We start from the raw sequence: 27,890 nt of genomic DNA, 5'->3' as shown, positions 1-27,890 counted from the left end.
ACTGGACAGGCCGCCGCAGGAGCTCTGGGAGGCTTCCAGGCATTAACTCACAACACCCCAAGGAAAACCTTCCCACGTCCCCAGCCCGCCATAGCCAGGTCAGAAGAGTTTGTATCTACCCGATCACCAGGAGAAGTGCTGTCGTCCAAATTATTGAGGGCGTTTTCCACCCGGGCCAGGCGGCCTGACAGTGACAGCAGAAGGTTCACCACTTTGTCCAGGTCCCCGATGAACATCCGGAACTTGTCAAACTCATTGGGTTTGCAGACGTCTTTGGCGATGGCCTCCACCTCGTCCCCAAGCACGCTGTTGGCCTGGATGTCCTCCAGGAGGCTCTCCCGGGCTTCCCGGAGCACGTGCAGCTTGCGACTGATGCTCTCGATGAGCTCCTGCTGTGGGGGCACAGGGCAGCATGCGATCACTCGTTAGGGTCACCCCAAACCTGGCGCCACGAGCTGCTGCAGCACCGCATGGTGTCAACATGAGTGATGTGTGTGCAGTTCAGCTGAACGGGGGGAGAGCTTATTTTGCATCAGCAAATACTAGAGGATTTATGAGACTCGGGGAAGGACAATGAGTCCTGATTAAATCATTGGCATTTAATTTAGAAATAAAAATAAACCTATTCTGATCCTATTAAGGTCCTAGCAATCAGACAACATAGGAGCAGGCCCACGGGGCTCTCAGTGAATCTCATCTCAACCTCCATCTTTGTGAGGAGTGTCAGGGCCTGGGTGACGGCCTGTGCTTCATACTTTGGAAATTCCCAATTGAAAGACTTGCACGCACAGAAGTTACTGAGTCTTATGTCCAGTCCTGAATTCCATGATTAAAAATTGTCCTCCACAAAGAATTAGCAATTCAAAATTAAGACAAAGAGATGTCAATGAACTTAAAACAGTCTTTTAGAACAACCTCCTGATTTCAACTTGACCAAAATGCAAATAAATGACTCACGTTTTTTAATGTGGTAAAATACACACAACACAAAATTCACCATCTTACCCTTTTTTTTTTGGAGGAAGATTAGCCCTAAGCTAACATCTGCCACCAAGCCTCCTCTTTTTGCTGAGGAAGACTGGCCCTGAGCTAATACCCATGCCCATCTTCCTCCACTTTATACGTGTGACACCTACCACAGCATGGCTTTTGCCAAGCGATGCCATGTCCGCACCCAGGATCTGAACAGGCGAACCCTGGGCTGCCGAGAAGCGGAACGAGTGCACTTAACTGCTGCGCCACTGGGCTGGGCTGGCCCTCATCTTACCCATTTTTAAGTGTACTGTTCTGTGGCATTAAGGATATTCATTCACATTGTTATGCAACCATCACCACTATCCATCTCCAGAACTTTTTCATCTTCCCAACTGAAATTCTGACCATTAAACACTAACTCCCCTTTCTCCCCTCCCACCAGTCCTTTAAGTAATCCTTAAAGAGCAGAAATAAAAGACAAAATGTGTAAGACCTTTCAATCGGCCACCATCCCGAAGTGAGGCAGCACCATACAGTGTCATCTGAGTGACAGACAAAGCAGATTACCCGCTTCCTCATCATCATATTTGAGAAAAACTATAGGGATGGCTCAAAAGGAGTATCACAGGCGAGTGCAGAGTGTCCCCCGGAAAAACCACTTCACGATCACGGACGTCTCTCTGCCCTAAACCCACCCACAGCAGATTCAGTGGGTCGTTTGCCCCCACACAGTGAATTATGAAGAGCCAGGGGTTAGGAGAAAAGTCAGACACACATTGTCCTCTTTGAGGACTCCTGCTGCCACTAGCCCCACACGAGATTCGCTCGGCTAACCCAGTCTCATGTCTGTCAACATGACGGTTATCTGGGCTTAGTGATGCCACCACACCACTGGGTTAGCCCACAGGAAGGGGGCCGAAACTGAAGTAGTGTGCAGGTGAACAAACCAAAACGAAGATTAAATAATTTGAATATTCAAGTTCATTAGGATTTTTTCTTTTTTGGGTGTGAGGAAGTTTGGCTCTAAGCTAACATCTGTTGCCAACCTTCCTCTTTCTGCTTGAGGAAGATTGTCACAGAGCTGACATCTGTGCCAATCTTCCTCTATTTTATGTGGGATGCCACCACAGTATGGTTTGACAAGTAGTGCTATGTTCCTGCCTGGGATCCAAACCTGCAAACCCCAGGTCGCCGAAGTGGAGCCTGCTACGCCACTGGTCAGGCCCCCCTTAGGACTTTGAAAGCTCACTCTGTTATAACAGCACTGTTTTATATACAGTGGACCTATGGAAATCGTCCATGCCATCCCTTCCCCAGGGGCAATTTACACACTCTGACCCCAGATGGAGTCTGCAGAGCTTGGTGGAGAGAAGGCACATGCCTGGAGGGAGCAAAGTCGCATTCGGCTCTCCAGGACACGTGCACAGCTGAATAGGGGAAGTGCGGCCCCTACCTCTAGGAGCGACATGAAGATGAATTACCTTCCCATAGGGAAAGCACTTAGCCCCGGGCTCGCCTTCAGTAAGTGCCCTGTCCATAGTAGTTATCAGTAATACTGGAAGTGAGGGATGAGAAGCTGCCCCGATGTCACAAATGACAATCAGCTAGAAAGCGCCCCAATCCCCGTGACTGTGTAGATGGAAAACAAGCAGCTGCAGGAAGACACGGAGCGGCACTGGCGCGGGACCCTTGGCTTCCCATTACCTGGCCGCGTGTGGTCTTCGTCAGCACCATGCTTTTAAAGGGAACCGCCATCTAGCATTTAGGTATCAAAAAAAAAGTCTACAAATTTGAAAGGCCTAAGCTCTAACCGGGCCTTTGCCTCCTCTCGGTTCCATCTGCCTTAGGTTTATCAGTAGGTCTGGATGTCCAGCAGATTGAAATGGGAGACAGTCTTAAAGGCTAGCCATCCTCGGGGCTGGCCCCGTGGTCGAGTGGTTAAGTTCGCGCGCTCCGCTGCAGGCGGCCCAGTGTTTCGTCAGTTCGAATCCTGGGTGCGGACATGGCACTGCTCATCAAACCATGCTGAGGCAGCGTCCCACATACCACAACTAGAAGGACCCACAAGGAAGAATATACAACTATGTACTGGGGGGCTTTGGGGAGAAAAAAGGAAAAAATAAAATCTTTAAAAAAAAAAAAGGCTAGCCATCCTCGCCGCTGATTACTCGGCATGGTTTCTCTCCTAAGACAGACCACGAGGAATTTACAAATGGCCTTTCCAGGTCAGCTTTTAGTTGCTCAGGATGTCAAGACATTCTCTTCCCCTAGTAATTTGACTGTATGCATCTAGATTTCTTTGCTGTTTTCTCTCAGAGGGTGAGTATGTACCTGTGTGTGCGTTCACGCTTGTGTATCTGTGTCTGTTTATTTCCCTATCTGGAAAGACTGTTTAAATCAACTTCAAACCCCATAGCTGAGAATGTGGCCATATTTTAGATATTCATTACTTGAGGGAAAAGCACAAAATAGATTACAGGGATGGAGAACTTTCCAAATTCTTGCCTGACGCCAATCCTCAGCTGAATGAATACTTCCAGTAATTTAGACCACTGTGGATGTCTGAGGACCCCTAGCCAGTGCTACTGGTAATTTTTCAGTTTCATTGTTCTCCAGTAATTATCATAATGTAGATTTCATGCCAATGCACAAAGACACGCCTTTAAAACCTACAGTATCAGCTGGACTAACTTGAAACTGGGCGCTCTGGAAGGAGTCCGAATTCCTTTATAAGTCTTGCATACATTTTTAGTAGAAAACTTTCCTATTCTTCCTTAAAGGGCCATTACATGAAGTACAGACATCGGCTTTCAAAGATTTTGAGACAAGGGGCCGGCCCGGTGGCGTAGCAGGTTAAGTGTGCACGTTCCGCTTCGGCGGTCCAGGGTTCGCCGGTTTGGATCCTGGATGCGGACATGGCATGGCTTGGCAAGCCACGCTGTGGCAGGCGTCCCACATATAAAGTAGAGGAAGATGGGCACAGATGTTAGCTCAGGGCCAGTCTTCCTCAGAAAATAGAGGAGGATTGGCAGTAGTTAGCTCAGGGCTAATCTTCCTCAAAAAGACAAGAAAAAATAAAAAAAAGATTTTGAGAGGAGACTTGGCCCAGGGCTGCACATCAACCAATGCCAATCACCAATATGCAGGGTGCTGAAGGCTTCGCCATGTTAGACCAAGCAGCCCATGAGCCTGTCCACTTATGTTCTGAAGTACGCAGCCTTCCAGGGGGCCTTGGAAAAGGGCATGCGACGGCAGAGGCTGGCCCCCGGGTCTCACAGCAGGCACACAGCTACCTCTCACCTCTCTGTTCGGGTAGGCCCTGGTTCATCCCAGATACCTGCCTTCTGCTCCATTCTGTGGGGGAAACAAAGCCTTTTTCCCCTCTGGGCCTTGCACCCAGCTCTTGGTTCCAGGAAAAAACCATAGCCCTCAAAGATTCCAGACTTCAACCAATCAGCCATCTTTGGTTCTGCTGAAAAGTCCCATAGCTCAGCTGAGACGGTTTCTGGGCAGTCCACCGGAGCTGCCCCAGGTATAGAAACATATTCTGCCTTCCTAGTGTAACGTTTCCTACTGGCTACCACAATTCCCTCACTGCATCCCTGCCTGGGGACTCCGTCTTCCATCTTCTCCTAAGACAGGAGGTCACCTGATTTGGCACTGGGCTCTGTGACCACCCTGTGACGCTGTCACGCTGACAGCCTCGGGCCCTCTGGGAGCTTCTAGTGCACGGGGTCTAGGAATCTTGTTGTTTTACCATTAAGTGGCCAAGCAAGTACACCTGCACGGCACTCACCTCCTCTTCTCCCCTGTGCACACTTTGCACAACCACATGACACAGTAAATCTGTGGGTATTGGAAAGAAGGGAGAAAAGTTGTCTGTGTCCAATCAAGAAGAAAAGCAGGATTACTGAGTCACTAACGCCACAGGGAATTGTGATTTATAGTGTTTGCTGCTTATGGTGAAATTGCCCAACATATGCTTATTGAACTAAAAATGTCAGTCAGCTTAAGAATGTAATCGATAGGGCCGACCCAGTGGCATAGTGGTCAAGTTCAAGTGCTCCACTTCAGTGGCCCAGAGTTTGCGAGTTTGGATCCTGGGCACCAACCTACATAACACTCATCAAGCCATGCTGTGGCAGCATCTCGCATACAAAATAGAGGAAGCCTGGCACAGATGTTAGCTCAGGGCCAATCTTCCTCACCAGAAAAAAAAAGAATGTAATCAAAGGGGGGTGGGGTGGGCAAGCTCACAATAACTCCTCTCAACTCTGAAGCAGCCATTTATGGTGAGGAAGCATCCTAGCTCTCGTGCCTCCCAAAGCAAATGGAGAGAGCAGCACAGATGACATCAGGCAGCACCATGGTGGGCTGCTGCCCAGCTCCATCACATCACGGAAAACAGAAGAGGACCGTTAAGAACGGAGTTCTCTGCATCGAGGGCATGGGCTGAATGACAAGTGTCCAAACTGTACACTTTTTTAGTTTTATGAGAGTAACTAAAAACATTTTTGATTGTTTATTTTTTTTTGCTTGAGGAAGACTGTCCCTGAGCTAACATCTGTACCAGTCTTCCTCTATTTTGTACATGGGTTGCCACCACAGCATGGCTCAATGAGCAGTGTGTAGGTCTGCGCCCAGGATCTGAACCCAGGCCACTGAAGCAGAGTGCACCAAACTTAACTGTTAGGCCACTAGGGCTGGCCCTGATTGTTTATTTTTTAAAAAATGGAAAGTGCAACCAGAATAAAGCAAACAGCAGCCTGAGCCAGATACAGGGCCTCTAAGAGACCCACGACAAAACTCTGATTTTTCATTTCCTTTTTTTTTTTTTTAATTTTATTTTTCCTTTTTCTCCCCAAAGCCCCCAGTACGTAGGTGCATATTTTTAGTTGTGGGTCCTTCTAGTTGTGGCATGTGGGATGCCGCCTCAACGTGGCCCGATGAGCGATGCCATGTCTGCACCCAGGATCCAAACCAGCGAAACCCAGGGCCGCTGGAGCAGAGCGCTCGAACTTAATCACTCAGCCACAGGGGGGGCCCCTTTCATTTCCTTTTTTTAATGCCTTGAACCAAAAAGCTATCATTTCCTAAATTGAAAGTCATTTTCCTTTATGCGTGGGTCACAATATTTCTTTTGGAACTCATTTGTCCATCATATTTGAAATCAAACAGTGACATTTTAAAAATCACTAATGATATAAGCAGACTTTCAATATAATCCCTTGTAAAAGTCTTGTAAAAAAAATGAGTATTTTTTATGAAAGCCATTTCCAAAGTGCTAAGCATATGCAAACGTTCATAAAAATGCTGGTTCCCTCCTTTTCTTTTCCTGGCACTGAAGGCCCCTGGAATAAACAGCACATGCTAGCCTATGAAACTTTCTTTGGCAATTCCTTCATCTCTTTATGTTAAGTCCTTCCTGTAAAAACAGGTAATCACCTAGATGTCACAGGTCTGGTCTGCTGACATGCCATGAAGATTTAAAGCTAATATAGTAGTAATGACATTTGCACTAACAGCAATAATTCTGTCCTTACCATGACCTCATGAAGAGCTACTATTTAGTCCCTGACCTCATTCAGACTTTATCTCCGATTCTTCCTTCCTGTCCACACAGCTCCAGCCACTGGCCTCTGCTGCTTCTCCAACATGCCACGAGGCTCCCACCCCAGGACCTTTGCACTTATTGGCTCCCCTCCCTGGCATGCCAAGACATCCACAAGGCCTGCCCCTCACATCACTCCAGGTCTCAGTTCAATCATCACCTCATCAGAGCACTCTCTATAATCATACTCCTTTGTCTCTCTCTATTCCTTCACTCTGTTTTAATTATCTTACCACCTGATGTGTTAGTCACCTGATGAAGGACCGGCAAACTTTCACTGTAAAGGGCCAGACAGTAAATATTTTAGACTTCACAGGCCATATGATCACTATTTCAACTACTCAGTTCTGCTGCTCTAGTGCAAAACCACCAGAGACCATATGTAAATGAATGAATGTGGCTGTGTTTTAATAAAACTTTATTTACAAAAGCAGGTGGTGGGCCAGGTTTGGCCCACAGGCCAGTCTGCTGATCCTGTATTGTACATTTGTTTATGCATTGGCTATCCATCTTGTGAGTACATAAGCTCCCTCAAGGAAGGAAGGGCTCTATTCTGTTTTGTCTACTGCTATATCCTGAAGTGCCTGGGCAAGTTTTTGGAGTTGATCAAATGATTCTTTTTTTTTGCTGAGGAAGATTAGCCCTGAGCTAACATCTGTGCCAATCTTCCACTATCTCATATGTTGGTTGCCACCACAGCGTGGCTAAGTGGTATAGGTCTGCGTCTGGGATCCAAACCTGTGAACCCGGTCCACCAAAGTGGAGTGTGCCAAACTTAATTACTATGCCACAGGGCTGGCCCCCAAAATGATTCTTTTTGATTGACAAAGCACTTTCCAACCCACTGTTGGATTTATGATGATCTGATTACAAATATTTGAACCTGATATTCTAAGAGGACATATGACTTGTTGAAGGTCACACACTTAAGTCCCCTGCTTTTTAACTGGGGCAGAGAGACATATCAGTTGAACTTAAAATGAAAGAGAATGGTGCTCACTTAATTGACATTGGATCTCATTACAAAACGGCAGAGAGACTCTGGTGGAAAGGCCCAATTTTAGAAAAGAACACTTAACCACAAAGAGCTTACTAACATTGCCCCAAAGGTCACTGTCCTGCATAAAGCCAAGCACAAATGCCCACAGACAAGTGATGCGGGGCCCACGCTGGGTGTGGAGAAGTGCACTGCCCGCCGCCTGGCACGTTCTCGTTCGGGATTTGGCTTTCCTACCTTCTTCACCGACAGGTCGTGGTCCAAGTCGCTTCCTGAGGACTCTTCAGACTCCTGCTGTTCCCGAAGGTCCTTCATCTTAATCAGCAGCTCTGCCTTGGGGGCCGACGTGCTGTAGTAGGTGGAATTGGTGGCCAGGGACACAGCCGCCGGCACACTTGGCTCCTCCTTCCTGGGTAAAAATGTTGGGACTTCAATTAGCTGTGATCGTATGCACAGACAAGCCCATAGCCCCACAACCTGGGTTGTGACAAGCAAATGGTGGTGCTAGCAGAAGGACGCCAGCCAGGGAGATGAGACAGCATAAGGAGGGAAAAAAGTAGGTGATGAGGTTAGAAAAATCCTCGCCATATGGATACACATAAAGTCTGTGAAATGTAGTTTTTAGATGGTCTTGACAGGGAGCCTGAGGTCTATGTAGATGTGTGTGCCACAGGCCATCTCTAAGAGATCAGGCCCCCTGCACCTTCCACCAGCAGCCACGCCTGCCCCCTCTTGCTTTGGTCCGTCTTGCCCCTGCTGCACTGCACTGGCACTCCGGCCTGTCAATAAATGATACCTACGGATATGGTGTACATCAACAACAGGGCAGGCGTAACCACACACACACCTTTGCAGGGGGCTGAATGAGAGAGGATGAAATGTGCCATTTACAAAACCAATCAAAAGCAATTCATTCACTCACATACCGACATCTATATCTCCTCTTTAACAAACACACATACTCAGTAGTCTAAGCCTTCACTCCTCTTACGACAGGTTTCTCAACCTCAGCACTAGGGACACGTCGGGCTGGATCATTCTTTGCCGTGGGGGCCGTCCCGTGCATTGTAGGATGTTCAGCAGCATCCCTGGTCTCCACCCAGTAGATGCCAGAAGCACCTCTCCCAGATGTGACAACCAAAATTGTATCCCAATATTGCCAACTGTTCTCTGGGGGGAGACGACGGCCCCCAGCTGGGAACTGCTGTCTTGTGAGAAAGGAGCCCTGCGCGGATCACCGTAAACCACACTGGCCTCCAGCCAAGAAAGCGCAGGAGCTGCAGTATCTTCCTGTCTTTCCCAGAACCTGCAGCCCATCGTCCCCAGGAACGGGTTCTCCTTAACTTCTTAACTCCTCCTAACGCCTTAACTTCTCTTTCGCGAGGGTCACAAAAAAGCCAAAAAGTGCTAAGCATCAGGCAGTCCTTACGAAAATCTGTGCCCCCAAAGCAATCAGGAAAACAGAACAACAGATACGCCCCTCCCCCTTTAAGCAGAACCACCCACGGCCAAACGGCGAACCCAGGGCAGCATCTACTCACTTCTCCTCTGCAGTTCTAGGAGAGGAGATTTTGGGGAGCAGCTTCCTCCGCTGCTGAGCTTCTTCCAAGAGGTGCTCGTCTTTGGGGAAGATCCCCTCCATCAGGTCCATGGCGGTTTTGATCTTCACACCGGGGTCCAGGATATCGGCCAGGGACTTATCCTTCCCCACAATCTCTCGGGCCAGCTCCTCCGACTTCAGGTCTTCGGCCGTCCTCTCTTTGGCCTTCACGTAGCTGAGCCCAGGAGGGGAGGCCTGGCTGCCCTTGGCGGCGGGCGCCAGGGCGCCGGGGGGCTGGGGCTCAGCCTCGGCGCCCTGGCGGCTGTACACGCAGAAGCGGGAGTAGCACTGCTCGGACGTGCTCAGCGTCTTGATCTGGTCTCTCTCCAGCCCGCTGGGCAGCTCGGGCAGCTCGGTGGCGCGGGCCAGGCCCTGGCGGCTCTCTTTCTCTGGCTGGCTTTCAGAGTGCACGATCTTGATGGGCACCATCTTCACCGTGGTGTTGTTGTCAATCACCCGCTCGATTCTGCTAAGACAAGAGCCGTCTGCTGAAAACACAAAGTGCACTCAGGCACAGGCTCCTACCCAGGACTAGAACCAGTCGGCCCCCTCGCCTCTCCTTACAGACAGGGAACCCTGAGACTCAAAGACTGAGGCCACCCCGCTGGAAGGAGCCTCTGTGACTGCATGTCCCAGGATGGGGAGAGGAGGTCAAGAAGTTCCCTGCTACCCCTAACTTGGCATCCTGACCCTCAGTGTCTAGGAGCCTTTCCATTTTCAAATAGTCACCCACACCCCTACAGGAGCCCAAGGGCGTTTCCCTGGGGCTTACCAATAGGAGATGGCGTAACACTCATTTGTTCTTATCAATGACAGTGCAAACCTTAACAAGCCCTGCTCAGTTAAATTTTCTTTTGTAGGGGAAACCTGCAACAGATAGGCATTTTTCACAGAATCATCATCAGTGCCTTTGGTCAGGGGCTCTCAAAACAGCGTCGGTGCACACCATGGGTGCCTGCGCAGCCCTCGGGGCTGAGGGAGGACTTCTATACAGGATGGCTATGTACTGAGCGGACGCTGAGTGCCACCCGCTCCCTGGCCCCAATCTGAAGCTTCCTCAGATGCTTGTGCACACTGGGTGTAACCCGCCACTTGTCTTCCACCACCCAACACTTCAAGCTGCCCTTTGCACGGCTTTTCATACCAGTGCGATAGGGATCCAGCAGTAAACACAGACACACTGCTTCTGGATTATTTTAAATGACTCACTAAGGACACATTTTTCTTTTTTTAAAAAAAAGTTTCTCGGTGAAAGGAGCTGGAAGAGCACCTTGAACTCCCACAAGGAAGAGAGAGAAAGTGGTAAAAGCAGCTTAGTCATCTGGGACAACCCGAGTGCCAGCTGGCGCCCTCAGTCTCACCTCACTGACCACAGCTGGGGACCCTGCGGATGAGGGCCACCGGCACAAGAATCTGTTTCAAGTATTTTTAAAGGACATACTGGAGAAAGAGAACCATCTGATGGTGCTCAGGAGGGAAGGAAAAACAAGCCAAAATCACATAACCCAAACTCCAGACTTGTTCCTAACTCAGTGAGCCAAACATCACTTCTACCATGTGACCCTAAGGGACCTAATTTTATGTAGCACAAGGGACGCTCCGGTGCTCTAAATTAAAGGCTGTTTCTCACCCTTTCGCTGGTGGCTGGGAACACAGTGCGGTTCTTTCCCTGTTCATGAGGGTGTGGTATGCGGGCTAAAACGAAATAATTTTGTATTTTCTTCTCTCCTCCAGTAGAGACCCTTAAACAGTCTAACTCTGTGGTAAATACTGTTGAGATATGCTAACCTTCAGAAGGAAACTTCTGGCATCTTATTGAAGCAAGAACAAACAAACAAGAACTCCTCTTCATTCCTTTCATTCCATGCTTAGAAACCCACCGATCACCTTCTCCTGACTTTTAAGTCAGCCTGTATTTGCACCTTCCCCCATTCGTGGAAACTTGATCTCTAGTGAAGGAAGACATATTAGACATAGAGAAAGCAAATCCTCCCCGGGTGGACATACACTATCCGACGAAGCATCTCTCCCTGGGCATTTCTAAGCACAAATCGTCTCAGACTCCTCTTGAAAACTGTCCCAACTTCTGCATGAAAAAAGTGTGATGAACTTTTACTTCAAAATGAGGACAAAACCCAGTGGATTCGACCTTACCGCAACCGGATCTCTCCAGTTCCTAATGGAAAGGCAGGACCCAGAGGGCCAGAGGAGGACGGGTATGCCAAGTCCCGGTCCACCTCTCCGTGCCGTGACGCAGCTTCTCTCAGAGTGCCAGCTCCCTCCAGGTGACTCACCTGCTGCTCACGGCAGTCCAGCCCCCAACATTAAACAGTCCAACCAGCTCTGCTCACACCCCCACTCCAGAGGGAGCCCTTCAGCCTGCATGCCATTCTGGGTCTGAGAGACCTCACGACCCACGCAGGAGATTCTCAAACATGGGTGCTGCAGTTGATCCAGTCAAAACGACCCCGAAGCAGCCCTCCTGGCTCTTTGTTCTCACAGGCTCCCACACAGAAACGGGCCTCAGGAAGCCTCCCCTAACACTTCTGGGAGCGATCAAATCTCTAACTACCACTGACAGTGACTGAAGACACTGCTGGCCATTAGATCTACTTTGTAGTTAAAAGCAAAAAACCCTCAGAGAATTTTAAGAGATTTAAAAGTAGGCTTCCCAGTTTTAGGACAGGAGTTGATGCATGTTTGTTTGGAATGAACGACTACTCTGAACCCCCGCAGAGTGGGGATGTTGATCTTCTTTCACTCGGCATCCCCGCTGCGAGCCAATGCCTGGCACTCAGGAGCTGCTCAGTAACTGTCTGCTGAACCCAGGAAGGCATGGCATGCAGACACAGGCCGCCGCCCTCCACCCCGGCCAGCTCCCCAGCGGCAGGGAGTACATGCACGCTTGTGATCCATAGAGGTGACTGGAATGAGGGAGAGACGAGACATGGAAGGAGACGAGGTGGGCAGCTAAGGCTCAAGAAATCAGTCCCCAGAAGTCAGGAGGAGAGTGTCTCTGAGCTGTGCCCAAACGACAAGCAGCATAAGAGGCCCCATCCCGGGCACGCTTCACTTGCTGACCATTGCTAGTTATCATGGGCACAGGGCAGGGCTAGGGCTCTTGCTGAGCACCGGCCTCTCGTTCGTCTTGCATGTCACTGGGACTCCACACTCTCATACCAGGCCTGACCAATAACATGTGCCCTGGGGGAAGGTGCCATTTAGTTCAGTATGTTATGAGCAACTTCCTTGGTAGCAACTTCTGTCGGTGGCACAGCCCCCATCCGCCCTACCGTGCTCCGGAGGAGGACAGAGAGGACACATAGCAAGATGGCTCTGGACACTGACTGGAATTCAGGCCCTCTGTGAGGGCTTATACAGCAGGGGACATGGTTCCAAGACAACTTTTGTCCCAGATGATGTGCTGGATGGGAACACTAAATGTGGATGCCCAAAGACCCCTCCTTAGGATCTTCAATCAATATCATCACAGTTTGTTGAAATCCCTTTCAAACTCAGAGAAAATATGGAGTGAGAAAAAAATCAACACTCCAGGCAAGAAAAAATGCAAAATACCACCCACCTCCTGGAGGCAACACAGGTCATGAGTGCAAGCATGTGGCCTGTTTCTCCAAGCAGCACACCATGCTTAGACCAGCTGGTGACAATATCATACACCTGACCCACCAAACAGACCAAACACTTTATTGCTGTTCCTTCCTTTCAGAACTTAATAATGATACCAAGTGAAAGGCTATTTAAGTGATCCCTACATTTTGTATGACACCAAGCACAGTTCTGGCCCACAGCTGAAGCTGTGGTTGCGATGAGACATTGGAGATATAGGACGGTGTCAATAACGTCTTCTCTGCTGACTTATTTTGAAGCTAAAAGAAACAGTTTGAGACTCTAGAGCAGGGAGATCCAACAGAACTTTCTGTGATGATAGACACAGCCGTTATCTATGCTGTCCAGTGTAGTAGCCACTAGCCACATGTGGTACAACTGAGGGATGGATTTTGTTTAATTTTTACTTACTTACGTTCATACAGCCACGTGTGACTGTTAGCCACTGTATTAGATGGTAATGACACTGAGGCCCAGATCATTCTTTGCTGTGGGGCCATCTTGTGCACTGTAGAATGTTGAGCAGCATCCCTGGCCTCTACCCACTAGATGCCAGGAGCAACCGCCCTCCTTCAGTTGTGGCACCCGAAATGTCTCCAGACATTGCCAAATGTCCCCTGGGGGCCAAAATCTCCCTGCCTCAGGTTGAGAACCCCTGCTCTAGAGAATGGGATGAAACTTTCCCACTTCTTCTATTTCTCAGCTCTTCAGAGGCACTCAGAGAGGAGGGTAAAGAAAGCTCAACGGTCACTGCTCTTGACTGGCCAGGTGCCTGACTGAAATTCTGACAACAGCACCACGAAATGTGATTGCCGTTTCCTCTGCTTTCATAAAAGGTGTATATCAGCTTAGTTTTTTCACATGTGAAGATCTAGAAAAAGAGGAGTGAAGAAGAATCGGATATGATGACAAACATCAATTTTGCTTGAAGGGCTCATGCTGGGATCAAACGTGATCCCGATTACAAATAGCAGGTACTTAGGGAAAACACAGCCCCAGTGTGCAGACGCCTGTGGGCAAGGCAGATATAAATGTGCTGGGCTTGGATGAAGGGGACGGGGGATGCCCCATCACCGCCTTCACACCCCCCTTGCTCCCTGTGGGACAGGACACCCCCCTCAACAAGTTAAAAATCCAACTGACACTGGAGCTGTGGGTTCTCCCCTACGTGGTTAGTCCCCAGGACCAACTTAAGTGCACCGTCTGGAGCAGACGCAAGGTGCCAGTCTACACTGCCCAGGAAAGATGCATGGAAAACCTCCCGCAGTGGGAAGGGGGCTTGCAGGAGGGGAAGAAGGCCCAGGGCCACCGCGCCTGGACAGTACCTTGTGGAATTCTCGTCCTGGATGAGCAGGGGAGGCTTGTCCGTCAGCTTCTGGGGCGCGAACTGAGGCGAAGGGGAGCGAGAGGTGTCCATGGCTGCGGGCGGCAGGGGCCGGCACTGGGATGGGAAGGGACAGGCTGCGTGCTCGTCTACATCCTGCCTGTCGTGCTCAGCGGCGGCCTTCGGGCCGTCCGCGGGCTGGGCACTGCTTGGCTCCTCCGCCGAGGCAGAGGGGCTGCAGGAGAGGGACAGGCGGGCCACACACACCTCCAGGGCCACGGGGGACGCCAGGGGGCGGGGCCGGCTGCGGGGACCAGCAGCAGGGCCGGTGGGGCCCCTGAGTGGCCTCTGCGGGCCCGGTCTCCTGGCGCTCACAGGCCGCAGGGCCTGCGCCGGAGCCGGGGGGCCTGGGCCAAGCGGCGGCGGCGGGGTCGCAGGCGCCTTGTCCTCCGAGTATCTGTAATCGCGAGGGAGGGTCCCCGCGCGGCCGCGGCCCTCACAGGGCGCCTCTGGAGCTCCCGGGACGTGAGGCAGCTCAGAGACCTGGGACAGGTTCCGCTGGTCTCCTGGACTGTCTTCTCGACACTGGGCATCTGCTTGTCTAGAGGAAGAACGAATAAAAACAGGGAACAATTCCAATTAACATCCTCTCCTTAAAGGGGACTAGACGCAGATCTTGATTATCTCCTTAAACCAGTCTAGGGCATTAAATCCGTATGCATTTTCCCATACCTGTCCCCACCACAATTCCTAATGCAAAGGATCGAATCCAAACACGTACTGCACATTAGGCTACAGACTGGCAGGTCACGTCATAAGAGGCAAGGTATTAAAAACTCATGCACATACATTAGATACACACACATTCATGTGCATGGTTATCTGTGCCACAGCTACAGCTTGTGAGTTCACAACTGTCAAACTTGCAGCAAATCAGCCGGCCATGCCTTTGCCGACACACTGCTTCTTCCAACCCAACAGAGTAATCAAACGAGCCTCTGATGGGCTCTTCCACTCAAGGAAGAGCCGTTTTCTGTTGAGAAGACAACCTCTGAGTTGTTAGAGACCCTGACAAGGGCAGCAGATGGAGGACCAGCAGGTGGAGCACATGTGCCGATAAGAGATGGAACCGAAGAACTGACAAGCTGGATAGAAGAACTTCCCCGAGACGCCCAGCGCCCCCTTGGGGCCCAAAAGGTGCTCTGCCTGCCTCCTGGGACACGATACCTGGCCCAGGTGTTACAGATGGCCCAACTCCATCCAGGCCACTGCACTGGGAGTTGAGAGGCCTGTGCATGTCTCTCTTGCTATGCCCTCAGGAGCAAGGTCCCCTCCATGTTCAATGGATGCTCTAGAGTAGAATCCAGACCAGGCCAACTCCCTCCCCCTCCCCACTGTCAGCCAGCTGGGGCTGCACTCCCCACCCTGTACTAAGGAGAGCAGAGAGACAGCCAGACCCTGCCCCGAAGCCTTCTGGAAGTCCTCAGCATCTGGAAGAGGACAGCGTGCTCAAGTACCGCTGGGACCCCGAAAGAGGACAGGTTTGTTCTCTGCTTCCAGGAGGCTGAAGACACAGCCTAAGCTTAGAGAACAAGCTGTAACAAAACAGCCAAGCATAAGAGCTTAAGAAAATACTAACCCAGCTCAAGAAAGTTACACTTCTTTAAAATGTGCATTAGGTACACACTAAGAGAAACTACAAGTTATCAAAATAACGAGAACACGGCAATGGAGGGTTTAGAGAACAACGCAGTCAAGCAGCTGTTTGATTACAAAATACAGAATGGCATTTAAACACTGTCAAATTAACAGCCCATTCCGAGAAGACATCCTGTCACCTGTCACTCCCTAATACCTGTGGCCTGCTGTGGAAGAGTGAATGCCCTCGTCTCCCTTCCATTTAAGCCATTGTGCCTCTTATGACCGTGAAACCTAACTCATGACAATTCACGAACGGCTTCCCAATATTTCATTTCAAAGAGGTGAGGTACGCTGGAACTTGTTTTTCCTTCTACTAAAACTCTTGAAACCTAGCATCCACAGACCCACATGAAAGCACCTAGTATCTGTTATTTAATAAATATCCACCACCTCAGAATCAGAGGATTAAATTAGCTACAATTTACTGTTAAAACCTGAGTGACTTTGGCCATCTGGATTCACATTTAATTATGTTAATTAAAAAGGAGTTTTATCTACAAGTGCCTCAGACAGGACTTGCTCTGAGATCTACCCAGAAACGGAAGAGATTCACCAGTGGGAGTAAAGCCCCACTGAGAAGTAAACAAGGACTCAGAGCAGAAGGCCTGCCGGACAGGTCGGCTCCTGGTTCTCTCTCAGGCAGAAGGCACCCGGGCCCCTTCCTGTCTTCCTAATGGGCATCTGTCCTTTGCAGGATTTGAGGGCACTCTGTTCTCTAGGGGAGCAGTACCTGCTGCATGGTCACTTCTCATTCTAGAAGTGTAGTTCACCACGCTCCCAACATTTAACTTTAGTTAGATTGACATTAGCACAGAAATTTCTGCACCAAGTTTGTTCCCCATCCCTTATTTTTTCTTGACCCCTCCCCCCCCCCACAAACTTGCAAAGTCAAAGCCACAAAACCACTAACTGGCGTTTATTATCCCAGTTGATAAGAATTCAGGAAATCTGAGTCTCTCTCTCTCTCACACACACACACACAGAGGCCAAAAATGAGAATTTGGGGTCATGCAGGGTCATATTCCAATCTGTGTTTCTAACAGGTTTCGAAGTGACTACTTTGTAGAGAATGTGGATAACGTGCGTGTTTATGTGCATCTGTATCATGTATGTTGCATGTGTCTGTGTTGTAGATGTGTATCAGTGTGTATATTTTTGTATATCTTTTTCTGTGTTTTCAAGGATAAAGTCAATGGTGATAGCAAGATCCAGAGACAGAAAGCACAAGAAAATGAAACGACTTAAGGACTTTGCCAGCAAAAGCAACTCAGCATCACCCTACACATGCTCCTGGGTGTACACTGGAGCAGTGAGTCGAGCCACAAAACGGAAAATTACAAAGGCAGCTGCAGTCCAGAGTTCCAGCGATTGATATGCAGGTGAGGTTGCTGGTTCTCATGCACAACATGCTAACGACATGTTACCAAGGGGAGAGCTGCTGTGCAGCCCCAGGAGGGAGGAGGACAAGGAGGCTCTAAGCTGAGGTTCCCGGAGACCTGCAACCTTCTTGGGGTTGGGGCCCAGCGCCACCCTGTTCTTATTCCACTGGACCGGTCTGCAACAGGACAGCAAAGCAAAGCACAACTCATCTGAGGGGAAAAACCCAGGGAAAAGGCGGTGTTCAACATTGCTCAGGAGTGCAAACACCCTATGATAGGACAAAAATCACTGTTAGGCACAAAAAAAAATACATAGCTAGATAGAGAGATCTATCTATATATGTTAAATGCTCTTGAAATCCCACCAACACCGCTATTATTCAAATCTACATTTTTGATCTGGGTATGGAGACAGCCAGCCTGGTGTCTAAATATGGTTTCCCTATCCGAGAGGTGGCGGTTTTATTTCCAGATTCCATCTGTTCGTGACGAGTCTTGTGACATCACTGGACGCATTTCTCCGGGTCTCAATTTTCTGCTCCCTGCCTCCACATCCTTCTGCACAGCTGCCTCCTTAAGACACAGGCCCTCAGCTCGGCCAGCCTTGCTGTCTCCCTACCTCTAGGTCACCCCTGGCATATGACTTGTCACCCTCTCCAATGACCACCGTTCGCCGGTCTCCACTCTCATAACTGGGCTGTAAGCACTTCTACGGAGGGTAGGGCGCTAGGCCATCTTCTTCAGGCCTTTGTAATTTTCAGGGTCCTACACGCAAATATTTATTCCCGCGCACTGTCACGCTGTCCCTTGAATGCCCATTAGACATATAAATACATCTGTTGCTTTCGGTCACAGTGAACAATGTAAGGAAGGAAGCCGCATTTCTTCTTTTTGAGATGCAGGCAGTTAGTGTCTCAGTGAAATAACCTTGCATCTGAACATTTCCAACATAACTACACATTTCTGAACTCCTCTGTAATCACTAGTCAGCACTGCTCTGTACAGAGGCTTAACAATCATCTTCACCAAGGAAGAGAGGACAATTGCCAACTCTTTCGGATGACTTAAGGAACACACACGACAGGGTCCTCCTTTCCTAACGACTTAAGGGGTCAATGATCAGAAAGGGACGCCTGGCCAGTTCTGACTTGTGTACACGTTTGTCGCTCAAGGCTGTTACTCCTAAGGCACTCTAGTGTCTGAGTTCATTGTAAAGTACTGGCCCACATGTGATTTGGGGTTTCACTGGGCAGACACTTTGAATCTCGGCGTCATATCCTAGCTCTGTGACATGAGGCATGTGACTGTGCCTCACGAAGCTGCCTGTCCTCACCTGTCTGGGCAAATCACAGGTCACACCACATGGCGTCACCGTACGAGGTAGGGGCAGATAAAGCCCTTGGCATGGTAGGATCTGTGTGGCGTTTCCAAGCAGCCGGGTGCCGTGTTGCGCACCTGACAGGGAAGGGCTGGTCTATGGTAGGGCAGACCCGAACGCAGGCCTCTGTGACACCAAGCCCCCCAACACCTCACAGCACACTAAGGCGGAGCTGGCGCAGGCCTCTGAGTGGGCAAGGGCAGCCCAGCAGCAGACAAATCCAGGGCACCACCGGAACTCTGTGCAATAGAACGACCTCATTTTAACAACAAAGAGAGAGGGAGACAGAGAGAGCAAGCTTCCAGTGGATTACAACATGAGGGGGTTTCCTCATTTAAATATTACGCAAAAGACTAACTTCTGCCATACTCAAAACTAGCATACTGTCGAGATCAGCAATGGACAGCGTGCCTGGTATATCCGAGGTGGTCCAAGAATCATACTTGGGAGAGTGTGTTGCAAAGCCAAGATGCAGGGCCTAAGTTGTTTGCAGAGAGGAAGATTACCTCCTGGGACAACTCGGGCAGGACCCAGAGGTGCTGCCTTCGCAACAGAGCCAGGCTTCCATGAACAGTTGACTCTCGAGTTCCACATTCACAGTTTGAGGTTAGGATTTAGAAAGCATACTTCCGTTGGTTTCGGGTGTGAGTCACAGACAGTCTATCTGCCCTTCAGCCTGGTGGGATGCACTGGATACCACCGGTCAGGTTGTCTGATGCTGGAGAACAAAGATGCTACCAAGTCTTAGGATGGGGACCAGGTGGCTGGGGAGAGACAGGACACCCACAGCACTCCAAATGCAAGTCTCCTGAACAAGACCCTGGTGATCTTCCTGTCCCCCAGGGAATTCCCAACAGACACACTGCCTTGCCGAAGCACAGGCAGAAGGCTCTTCTGTCTGCAGACACCCCATAGGAGAACCCCAAAAGGAGATGGTGGGCAAGATACACGAGCCCAAGAGAGGCAATCAACCAATCGACCAACTAATCCACTAATAAATCGGTAGAAACACATGAGAAACATTTCCAACAGCACGAACACCCCAGAATAAGGGCCTTGACCACTCTTCTCCTTGGAAACACCAGTCTACCATGGGACTCCCCAGATGGTGAGCCTCTGCAAGGTATATAGGTTATCTGATTGTCCTTCTCTCCCAGTTTCCTGGCATGCAAACAATATTTACCAAACGGACAGACAGATATGCTGGTGATGATGAAGGAGAGAGCTGTGCCCACAAGTTCTGCTCCAATTTTGTGTCTTGTAGAACCGCTTTTCGGGAGAACAAGAGCCCTGAATCATCTTTAGTCATTTCTTTACTGCAACATCTCCTCTAAAGCTTTTCTCTCTGCACCAGCGCCAAACAGGCTCTCTTCCGTGATTCTAATGCCAGGTGGGGAATGCAATTACTTTAGAAAATTGGATGAATGTTATTTCTTCAACGTCTTAACAGATGGATAGAAAGGTTTGCTACTTCCTTTGGGTTTTATTTGTGTTTGCAGGAACTTGGATAGTAACAGAAATGAAGTCGAATTAGAGAGACAGATAAGTCATTTGTGGTTAAGTGGAGAGAAGAGATTAAAAGAGAGATTCCACTCACAGACTATCCAAAACCAAATGAAGAGGGACAGCTTTCCTGAGGGGCTAGTGTCCACTAACAGAAAACATCTAGATTTGGAGATTATCAGCTGTGACAGTCCCTCAAGTATCCAACTCTATGTTTTCAGAACATGAGTCTTGAGAATCTATTCCAGGCCTCTGCTATTTCTGTGGCTGGAGACCCTCATTCTTGGTCCCAAGATGTGACACTCGCAAGTTTTTTTGACAAAATCAAGCAAATCTCTTCTGCCAATCAAAGCTCCAAACCAGTTTCTGTTCCAAAACTATTTTTCCGAAGAACAGAATCAGAGGTACAGACGAATGGAATAAAAATGATAATTTCATGTGATCTCTTGCAAAGTTTTCTGACATTCTGTCTTACTTGCTTTCCTAAAAACATACATCACACACAAAGTTCAAAGCATGGGCAAGCCTGATAGTGATCCAGAATTTTTTCAAACTGGCCAAACTGATCAGATCAAGATTTCTAGGGGAAGCAGGGCTGGCCAACGATGTTGCTCAGCTACCTGCCATAGACAGCAATCTGAGTATGCCCCGCAAGTTTGACCAGATGACCTGGCAGGACACGATATGTCTTCTGAAGCTGCAGGACAGAAGAGCGTCCTCAGGTACGCCCCAAGTGACCCCACAGTCCCAGCGGAGATCTGCCATCTCTTCCGATGAGCGTTCGGATCCCTGGGCTCAGCTGCACACGGAGCCAGCCAGGCCCGCTCTCAGCACGGGTCAACCAATATCTGACCAGGACACAGTGCCAACCATAGACAGGAGACGACAGGAAAAAGTTCCGTCTGCCTTCTGACCCCGACAGCTCCTTCCGCATTGGAAACTACTATTACTGGTTTGAGGGGCTGTCTAGAGAGGCAAAGGAGTACATTTAACAAGCATCCCAAACCGGAAGAACAGAGAAAAGTGTAACGAACATGAGACATGTTTCTACCCTCCCAGGCATGAGGTTACTCTCTCCATATTTGTCCCATATTCTGTCCTTACCCCTCACCTCCCTCCCACCCAGAGTAAGTAAGGCCCGTCCTGATGAAGGAAAACGAGGCAACGTTTTTATTTTTATTTTTTGGTTTTAAAGGTTTTTAAGGAAAAAACTTCCCAATGAATCTACGGAAGAGCATGTACAGTCAACCCCCAGGCATCCAACACTGCAAGTCACCCATTCTGTATCACGGCCAATCTTGTTTCTCAAGCGCACGCCTCCAATTCTCCTCAAGCGTATTCTAAAGGAGTGGTGGGGATGATTTTAGACACGCAAATCCAAGCTCTCCTCAAACTTACTCCACCAGAAACCAGGCCTGGGCAGAGGTAGGGACCAGGAGAAATGCATGCCTGCAAATTCTTCCAGGCAATCTGGACGTCAAGCCAGCGTTGGGAATCCCTGCTTCATGGGACTCCCCCTCACCCCCCAAATTCCCGATCTCTCACTTTTTCACCCACTTGATTTGGATATTGAAAGCTACTCCTGAAGTTTTGATCCTTGGCTTGGCATGCCCCTCCCAAACTAGATCACCATCGTCCGAAAAATGCTGAGACTGCCTACCCCCTGGCTCCAGGCCTGGAGGGACCAATCCATATTACTCCACTCAGAAAGGGTTCTCAAACCCTGGGCCCCAGGGATTTGGCCCCCAGGCCATAGTCTGCTCACCCCTGTTCTAGAAGGCAAGGCAGATATTAATTTAAAAATGCAAACATACGTAATTACTCATTTTCATAAGCAGGATGAAGGACATGAAGAGAATTGGAAGGGATAGAGAAAGGAGAGACTTTACTTACATGGCGGGGGAGGGTCTGATGAGTTTTTAAAGTTATGAGCTTATAACTCTTTTGGCCCCTTTTTAGCTGCCGGTGGGAGCAATGGTCTCGTGACCGTCCACGTGTGAACCAGAGTGGAGCTCCACAAACTGTCACTTGAAGTCGTTATAGTTTAAAGGAAAAGTCAGATCTGAGTCACTGTGATAAGTATTATTTTATTACGGCAGACGTTTCCTTTACTTCAGTAATAGTCTGAGGAGCATCTAGGTTGTGTAACGTTTATTAAGTATGATCATATGTTGATAAAACCTTAAAAGCTACACACGTTAGGGCCCAGGTAACAGGCAATCTATGAATTGGGTTTCACCTTAATTCTCGTCACTACATCCACACACCCTTCTTCTGAACCACTTTAGTTCTTAAAAAAACGTGTTTGAATTCCTAGAAATCTAGCTATGGATCGAGGAGGTTTTCACATTACAGAACATTTTCACCTCTATTCTTCCCCACATCCTGCCAGTTTTATCAAGGTACCATTTACATACAATAAAATGCACTGATTTGTGGTGTACTGTTTGACGAGTTTGGGTAAACGTATAGAGTTGTGCATTCACCACCACAATCAAGTCTTAACAATGATTCCACTGCCCCAGAAAGTTCCCTCTTGCTCCACGGCAGTCACTGCGGCCCTGCTCGAAACCCTTGTAAATTACTGTGTTCTCGTCTGCAAGGAAGGCCAGCTTTATGTAGCAGATGTAAAGGATTAAAATTCTTTAAAACTACAAATCAAACCATACTGAAATTATAGTGGCAAAACACCCCATTTTAGCAAATTAGAGGGTGAATCTATTTACAACTCTTGCAAGTTAAATTTCCTGACAGCAAAGCCATCTTGCAGCAACTTTTCCAGAGTGGTAAATAAAGTGTTCTGTGTGATGGATGACCCATGGTGGGCATTTCCAATCTCCCTCTCTCCTCCACTTACTGAAATTCACACACACGCACACATTTTACTCATAATTAGCATGAAGAGTAGAAATGCTTAATCCTTTCCCCTGAAACTTCTCACCCCACCCGCCCTCCCACCACCATATCGAGGCCAGACTGCATGCTTTGAACCTCCAGGCTCCCTCCCGTCCTCCCCAAACCACCTGCCACTGCTCGGTGGCCCCTGTTCCCACACCATATGTTTTAGCTAAAGGCCCTTTCCTGTCATACATGCCTTGCAGCCCCATATCTCCGCTTTGAGTCCCACTCTTCAGAATCCACCCCACAAACACCATTCCTGTTCGTTAAGATCCAAATGAAGTACAACCTTTTCCCTGAAGCATTTCCAGTTGACAAAAATAAGCCTTTCTTCTTCTGAACCCCCATCAGGTTTTAATCTCTACCCGTTTGTCCCCAAACTGTACTTAATTCACCTGCGTTCTTTTCATTTAATATAGCTCTTCCCGACTAGACTGACAGCACCCACTTTTGTTTTGTCTACCCCTGTGTTCCAGGGCCTAACACAGTGCCCGACAAAGCAAAGGCTCAGTGAGGTAACAAGAAGGAAGGAGGGAGGAGAGGAAGGCAAGGCTGGCAATCTTGGGCCTTCTCATGACTCCTCACCACAGCCATTCACACTTATGTTATAGACTGAATGTCTGTGCCCCCCCAAAATTCCTACGTTAAATCCTAAACCCCAGTAGGATGGTATTAGGTGGCGGGACCTTTGGGCGTGATTAAGTTGTGAGGGTGGAGCCCCGATGAAAGGGATTAGTGCCCTTATAAGAAGAGACACGAGAGAGCTCCCCCTCTCTCTCTGCTCTCCACCACACGAGGACACAGCAAGAAGACAGCTGTCTGCAAACCAGGAAACGGGTCTCAGCACGACCTGAATTGGCTGGCACCTTGATCCTGGACTTCCGGACACCAGACCTGAGAGAAATAAGTGTCTGTTGTTTAAGCACCTAGTCTAGGGTAATTCGTTACATTATTTTCCCCAATAATAGAGTATAAGTTCCCTCAAGGGAGGTTCTCTCTGTACCCGATTCGACTTCACAGGCTGCATGGCACCTTACCACACAAATACAGTTAAGATGATACACTGATGTCGCCTAAAGACCTGTCCACTGAGAATGTAGCTCTTCTGATCTAGTGGTAATTCAAACACAGGGGCAAAGAAACACAAACACACACACACACACACACACACACCCTTACAAGTACCGTGTGCTAGAGCCGAAAGCCCTGGGGGATGACCATGCTCCCACCTCGTCTTAAACGCGAGGTGGACAGCCCACCTCTACTCCTGACTCCCCTCCTCCAGTTTACCACCACACTGCCGTGACCGCTGCAGAGACAGACCCGACCGGCAGACTCGATTAGGTTTACTCGCCCATTAAGGGCACTTCGAAGTAACTCAATTTTTCCATAAAACGACCATAGTAAAAATATTAACTGGCTACTGAGAAGCCCTTTACTCCTTCGAATGTGTTTACAGCTACAATTACATGGCCTATTATTTATTTTATTTCGACGTATTTATACACTGAAGGATCATATGGTTTGAGGTGGCTCGCCAAAGGAAACACAACAGGAGCATTAAAATGAACATAAGAATATCCCAATGAAAGAAAATATAAACAAAAAGTAGAGAGACACCAGCGAGGAAAAGCGCCCAAATGAGCAGACCCTGGAATGTACGCAGTTACGACAGCTGTGGCTCCAACGTGACCCTGGGATTCCTGTCAACCGGAACAAAAAGGGAGGTAGGATGAGTGGGAGTTTTTGGAAATTTAGACACTTCTCAATTCTTCAGCAGAGACAACTCTATTAGCAACCTCCATTTGCAAGGGCGTAAGCACCACGCACCCGTCTCGCAAGGACACTGAGGCCCATGAGCCTAAGTGACTCATGAGGATTGAGACGTTCGTCTGCTGACTCCTGCTTTCGCTCTGCAATACCACATTAGATGGTCACCTGAAAGCCCTCGTTTCTTCTCTTCCCTAGCAGTTTTATCTTCTTTGCATTGCACTGGAGGGTATTTCAGACGGCAGTCTACTCCTCACAGGAAATTCATGCCCACAGAGCTCCGGGTCATGACTTCATGCTAACCACAGCACACAGCCGCCAGGAGCCAGCAGAACATGGAATGGACTGCACAAAGCCATCAAGCACAAGGGCAATGACATGACAATTAAACACACTTGTACCTTAAAAAAAATCTAACTGTAGGGGCCGGCCCGGTGGCATAGTGGTTAAGTTCGTGCACTCTGCTTCAGCAGCCCAGGGTTCACCAGTTCGGATCCTGGGCACAGACCTGCACACCGCTCATCAAGCCATGCTGCTGTGGCATCCCATATATAAAATAGAGGAGGATTGGCACAGATGTTAGCTCAGGAACAATCTTCCTCAAGCAAAAAGAGGAAAATTGGCAACAGATGTTAGCTCAGGGCCAATCTTCCTCACCAAAAAAAAAAAATCTAACTGTAACTAACCATAAACGTTTGAAAAGCATACAACATACTTTGGGGATCTATTTGCAACCTAAATAACAATAATCAAGAAAGAAAGGCCCCACCCTCAAGAGAAAAATGAACACAAGATGTGAACAGTAATGCACAAAAGAAAAAATACAAATGGCTAGACAATACACATAAAAGTTCAACTTTGCTAGTCACCAAGGTAATGCAAGTTAAAAACAAAAACTTTTTTGCCTATCAAATCATGGAATTTTTTAAATGTCTAATATGGACAAAATTTCTGGAGCAGGACTGTCCCAGGCTGTTGGTGACAGGGTATAAACAGGACACCCTTTACGGAGAGCAACTCGGGGATTTCTCCCAAAAGCCTGCCTAGCTGTTCCTTGTCTAGAATTTTACCCTGAGGAAATCAGCCTGGAAGAGCACCAATGTTTCACTACGAGATGTTCACTGTGGTTTTACTTACAATTGTGAAGGGCTGGAAACAACCCTGAAAGTCTGCAGTACCTTTACTGGGCAGTCAGATCTTAGAATGCCATGCAGTAAGTTCACATTCACACTGAAAGAGGACTCCAGAGTGGGGACACTTCAACGGCCCACCGCGGTGTCGCTGGACACTGAGGTCGAGGGTGATGTTTAACGTCTTTGTTCTGCTCTCCACAACTTTCAATCAGTAAAATAAATGTTTTAAAAAAGGAAATATGATTAAAAACTGTATCCCACAGCCTAGGAAGCTGTACTCCCAGGTGAGTATAATTCTGGCTCTCAAGAACATACAGCAAGCTTACGAAATAAGGAGCCATTTTGAATTTTGGGCAACCCTACGGTAAAAGAGATTAAAATACAGTTAGAATAGCGTGTCATCTCCATAAACTAAGAGGAAATCATTTGCTTTGGTGGTCTTCCTTTGATCACAAATGCATGTGACCCAAATTCTGAAAATCCCACATCTCAGATTGTCTGATTATTGTTACTCAGCTGACCCATATTTGGAAATGGATTATTTACCCAATGGGCTTCAGATATTTATTGTACATGAAAATTTACTTTATAGACTTTATTACTACATAAAATGTCTATAATATACGTATATATGTGTGTGTCTATATATATATATACACAAAATATATATATATATACACATGTGTGTATAAATGTTAACTATCTTCCTAGGATTTCTAGTTATTCTGTCTTTAATGGCCTCCAAGTATGTTTATGGGCCCACTGGCTAGACTTTTTAACAAAGTCATTAAATAATCAATTTCATGCAAGTCATACCCAAAAGAACTTCATTTGTGAGCAGATGACTTGATGAGGCTTTCCCACAGAACACCTAAGCAGGTTTAACTGTCAAGGGCACTGGCATTGCGTCAACAAAGCCCCGCAGGCAGAACAGGGAGTCTGCTGAGAAGACCTTGTTTTATTTGTAAATGGATCACAAAGATATCACACGTGTGTGTCTCATATAGATTTGCACGTCTTCATTCACATGAATATTGATGGCAAATGAGTAAAACAACATAACCCATGGGGCTGGATGTGTGATTTTTTTTTTTTTTTTTTTTGAGGAAGATTAGCCCTGAGCTAACATGTGCCGCCAGGCCTTGTTTTTTGCTGAGGAAGACTGACCCTGAGCTAATATCCACGGCCATCTTCCTTTACTTTATATGTGGGACACCCGCCACACCATGGCTTGATAAGCAGGGTGCAGGTCCACACCTGGGATCCAAACTGGTGAACCCCGGGCCGCCAAAGCAGAACATGCAAACTTAACCACTACACCACAGGGCCGGCCCCAGGATGTGGGATTTTTTAAGGGGAATTTAAGTCCCTGGCTTCTCTCCTTGAGAATCAAAAACTATTATAGCTGAAAGGGACCTTAAAAGTCATTTAATCCAAACTCTTATTTTATGGACGAAGAAACAGGGGGTCACCTCCATGCCAGCTTGGAACCTGTGTCCCCAGTCTCTCAGCCTGGTTAGGGGTTCTTTGTACTACACCACCCCTAGAAGCCCGCCCTGGAACTCCTTCTCACTGCACTGTGGGCACACTGGACATGGGACGAGAATGTTAATACAAGAACAGGTGTGGCATCTTGTACCAGGTCTACATTCAGGGCGTGCTTATCTGTAGGAACTCTCAACATCAGAGGTGGTAGGAGTTAGAAGGAACCCGCCATACTGCATGCAAGGGCCCCCATCAACTAGCTGTGTGAGCCCAGCCACTTAAGCCTCAGTTTGCTTAATGGTAAAATGAACACAGATCCATGTTGTGAGGCCCAAGATACATATGTGAAAAGGCTTTGTGAACTTTAAGGAATTAACACAAAGGATTGTGCAAATACTTTTTAAAGGTGAAAAACTAGGATCTCTTTAGACATCCAAGGATGTCTACGAGCCTCCCAGAAATGACCTGACTATCTAACCTGCTGCAGGGAAAGTCAGCTAGAAAACAAG

At 48.3% G+C, this 27,890-nt stretch overlaps 1 protein-coding gene across 7 annotated transcripts in view; it reads right to left on the bottom strand.

Annotated features, from left to right (window-relative positions):
* The window catches only part of SHROOM2 (shroom family member 2), a 132,084-nt gene that overhangs the window by 9,366 nt on the left and 94,828 nt on the right, over window positions 1-27,890 (bottom strand). For 5 of the 7 annotated variants that reach the window (XM_044768155.2, XM_044768157.2, XM_070502349.1 and 2 more), the window contains 4 exons: window positions 14,136-14,735; window positions 9,125-9,649; window positions 7,821-7,992; window positions 120-392 (listed from right to left, as the gene is read on the bottom strand). In XM_044768155.2, the coding sequence (XP_044624090.2) occupies window positions 120-392; window positions 7,821-7,992; window positions 9,125-9,649; window positions 14,136-14,735 (1,570 nt within the window). The remainder of the gene's footprint in view (window positions 1-119; window positions 393-7,820; window positions 7,993-9,124; window positions 9,650-14,135; window positions 14,736-27,890) is intronic. The other 2 variants (XM_044768156.2, XM_070502352.1) reach the window with 1 other exon arrangement.

The sequence above is a fragment of the Equus asinus genome, chromosome X (assembly GCF_041296235.1).
Source record: "Equus asinus isolate D_3611 breed Donkey chromosome X, EquAss-T2T_v2, whole genome shotgun sequence".
NCBI lineage: Eukaryota > Metazoa > Chordata > Mammalia > Perissodactyla > Equidae > Equus > Equus asinus.
The sequence above is the reverse complement of the archived record's forward strand: the minus strand, read 5'-3'. Positions and strand labels throughout refer to the sequence as shown.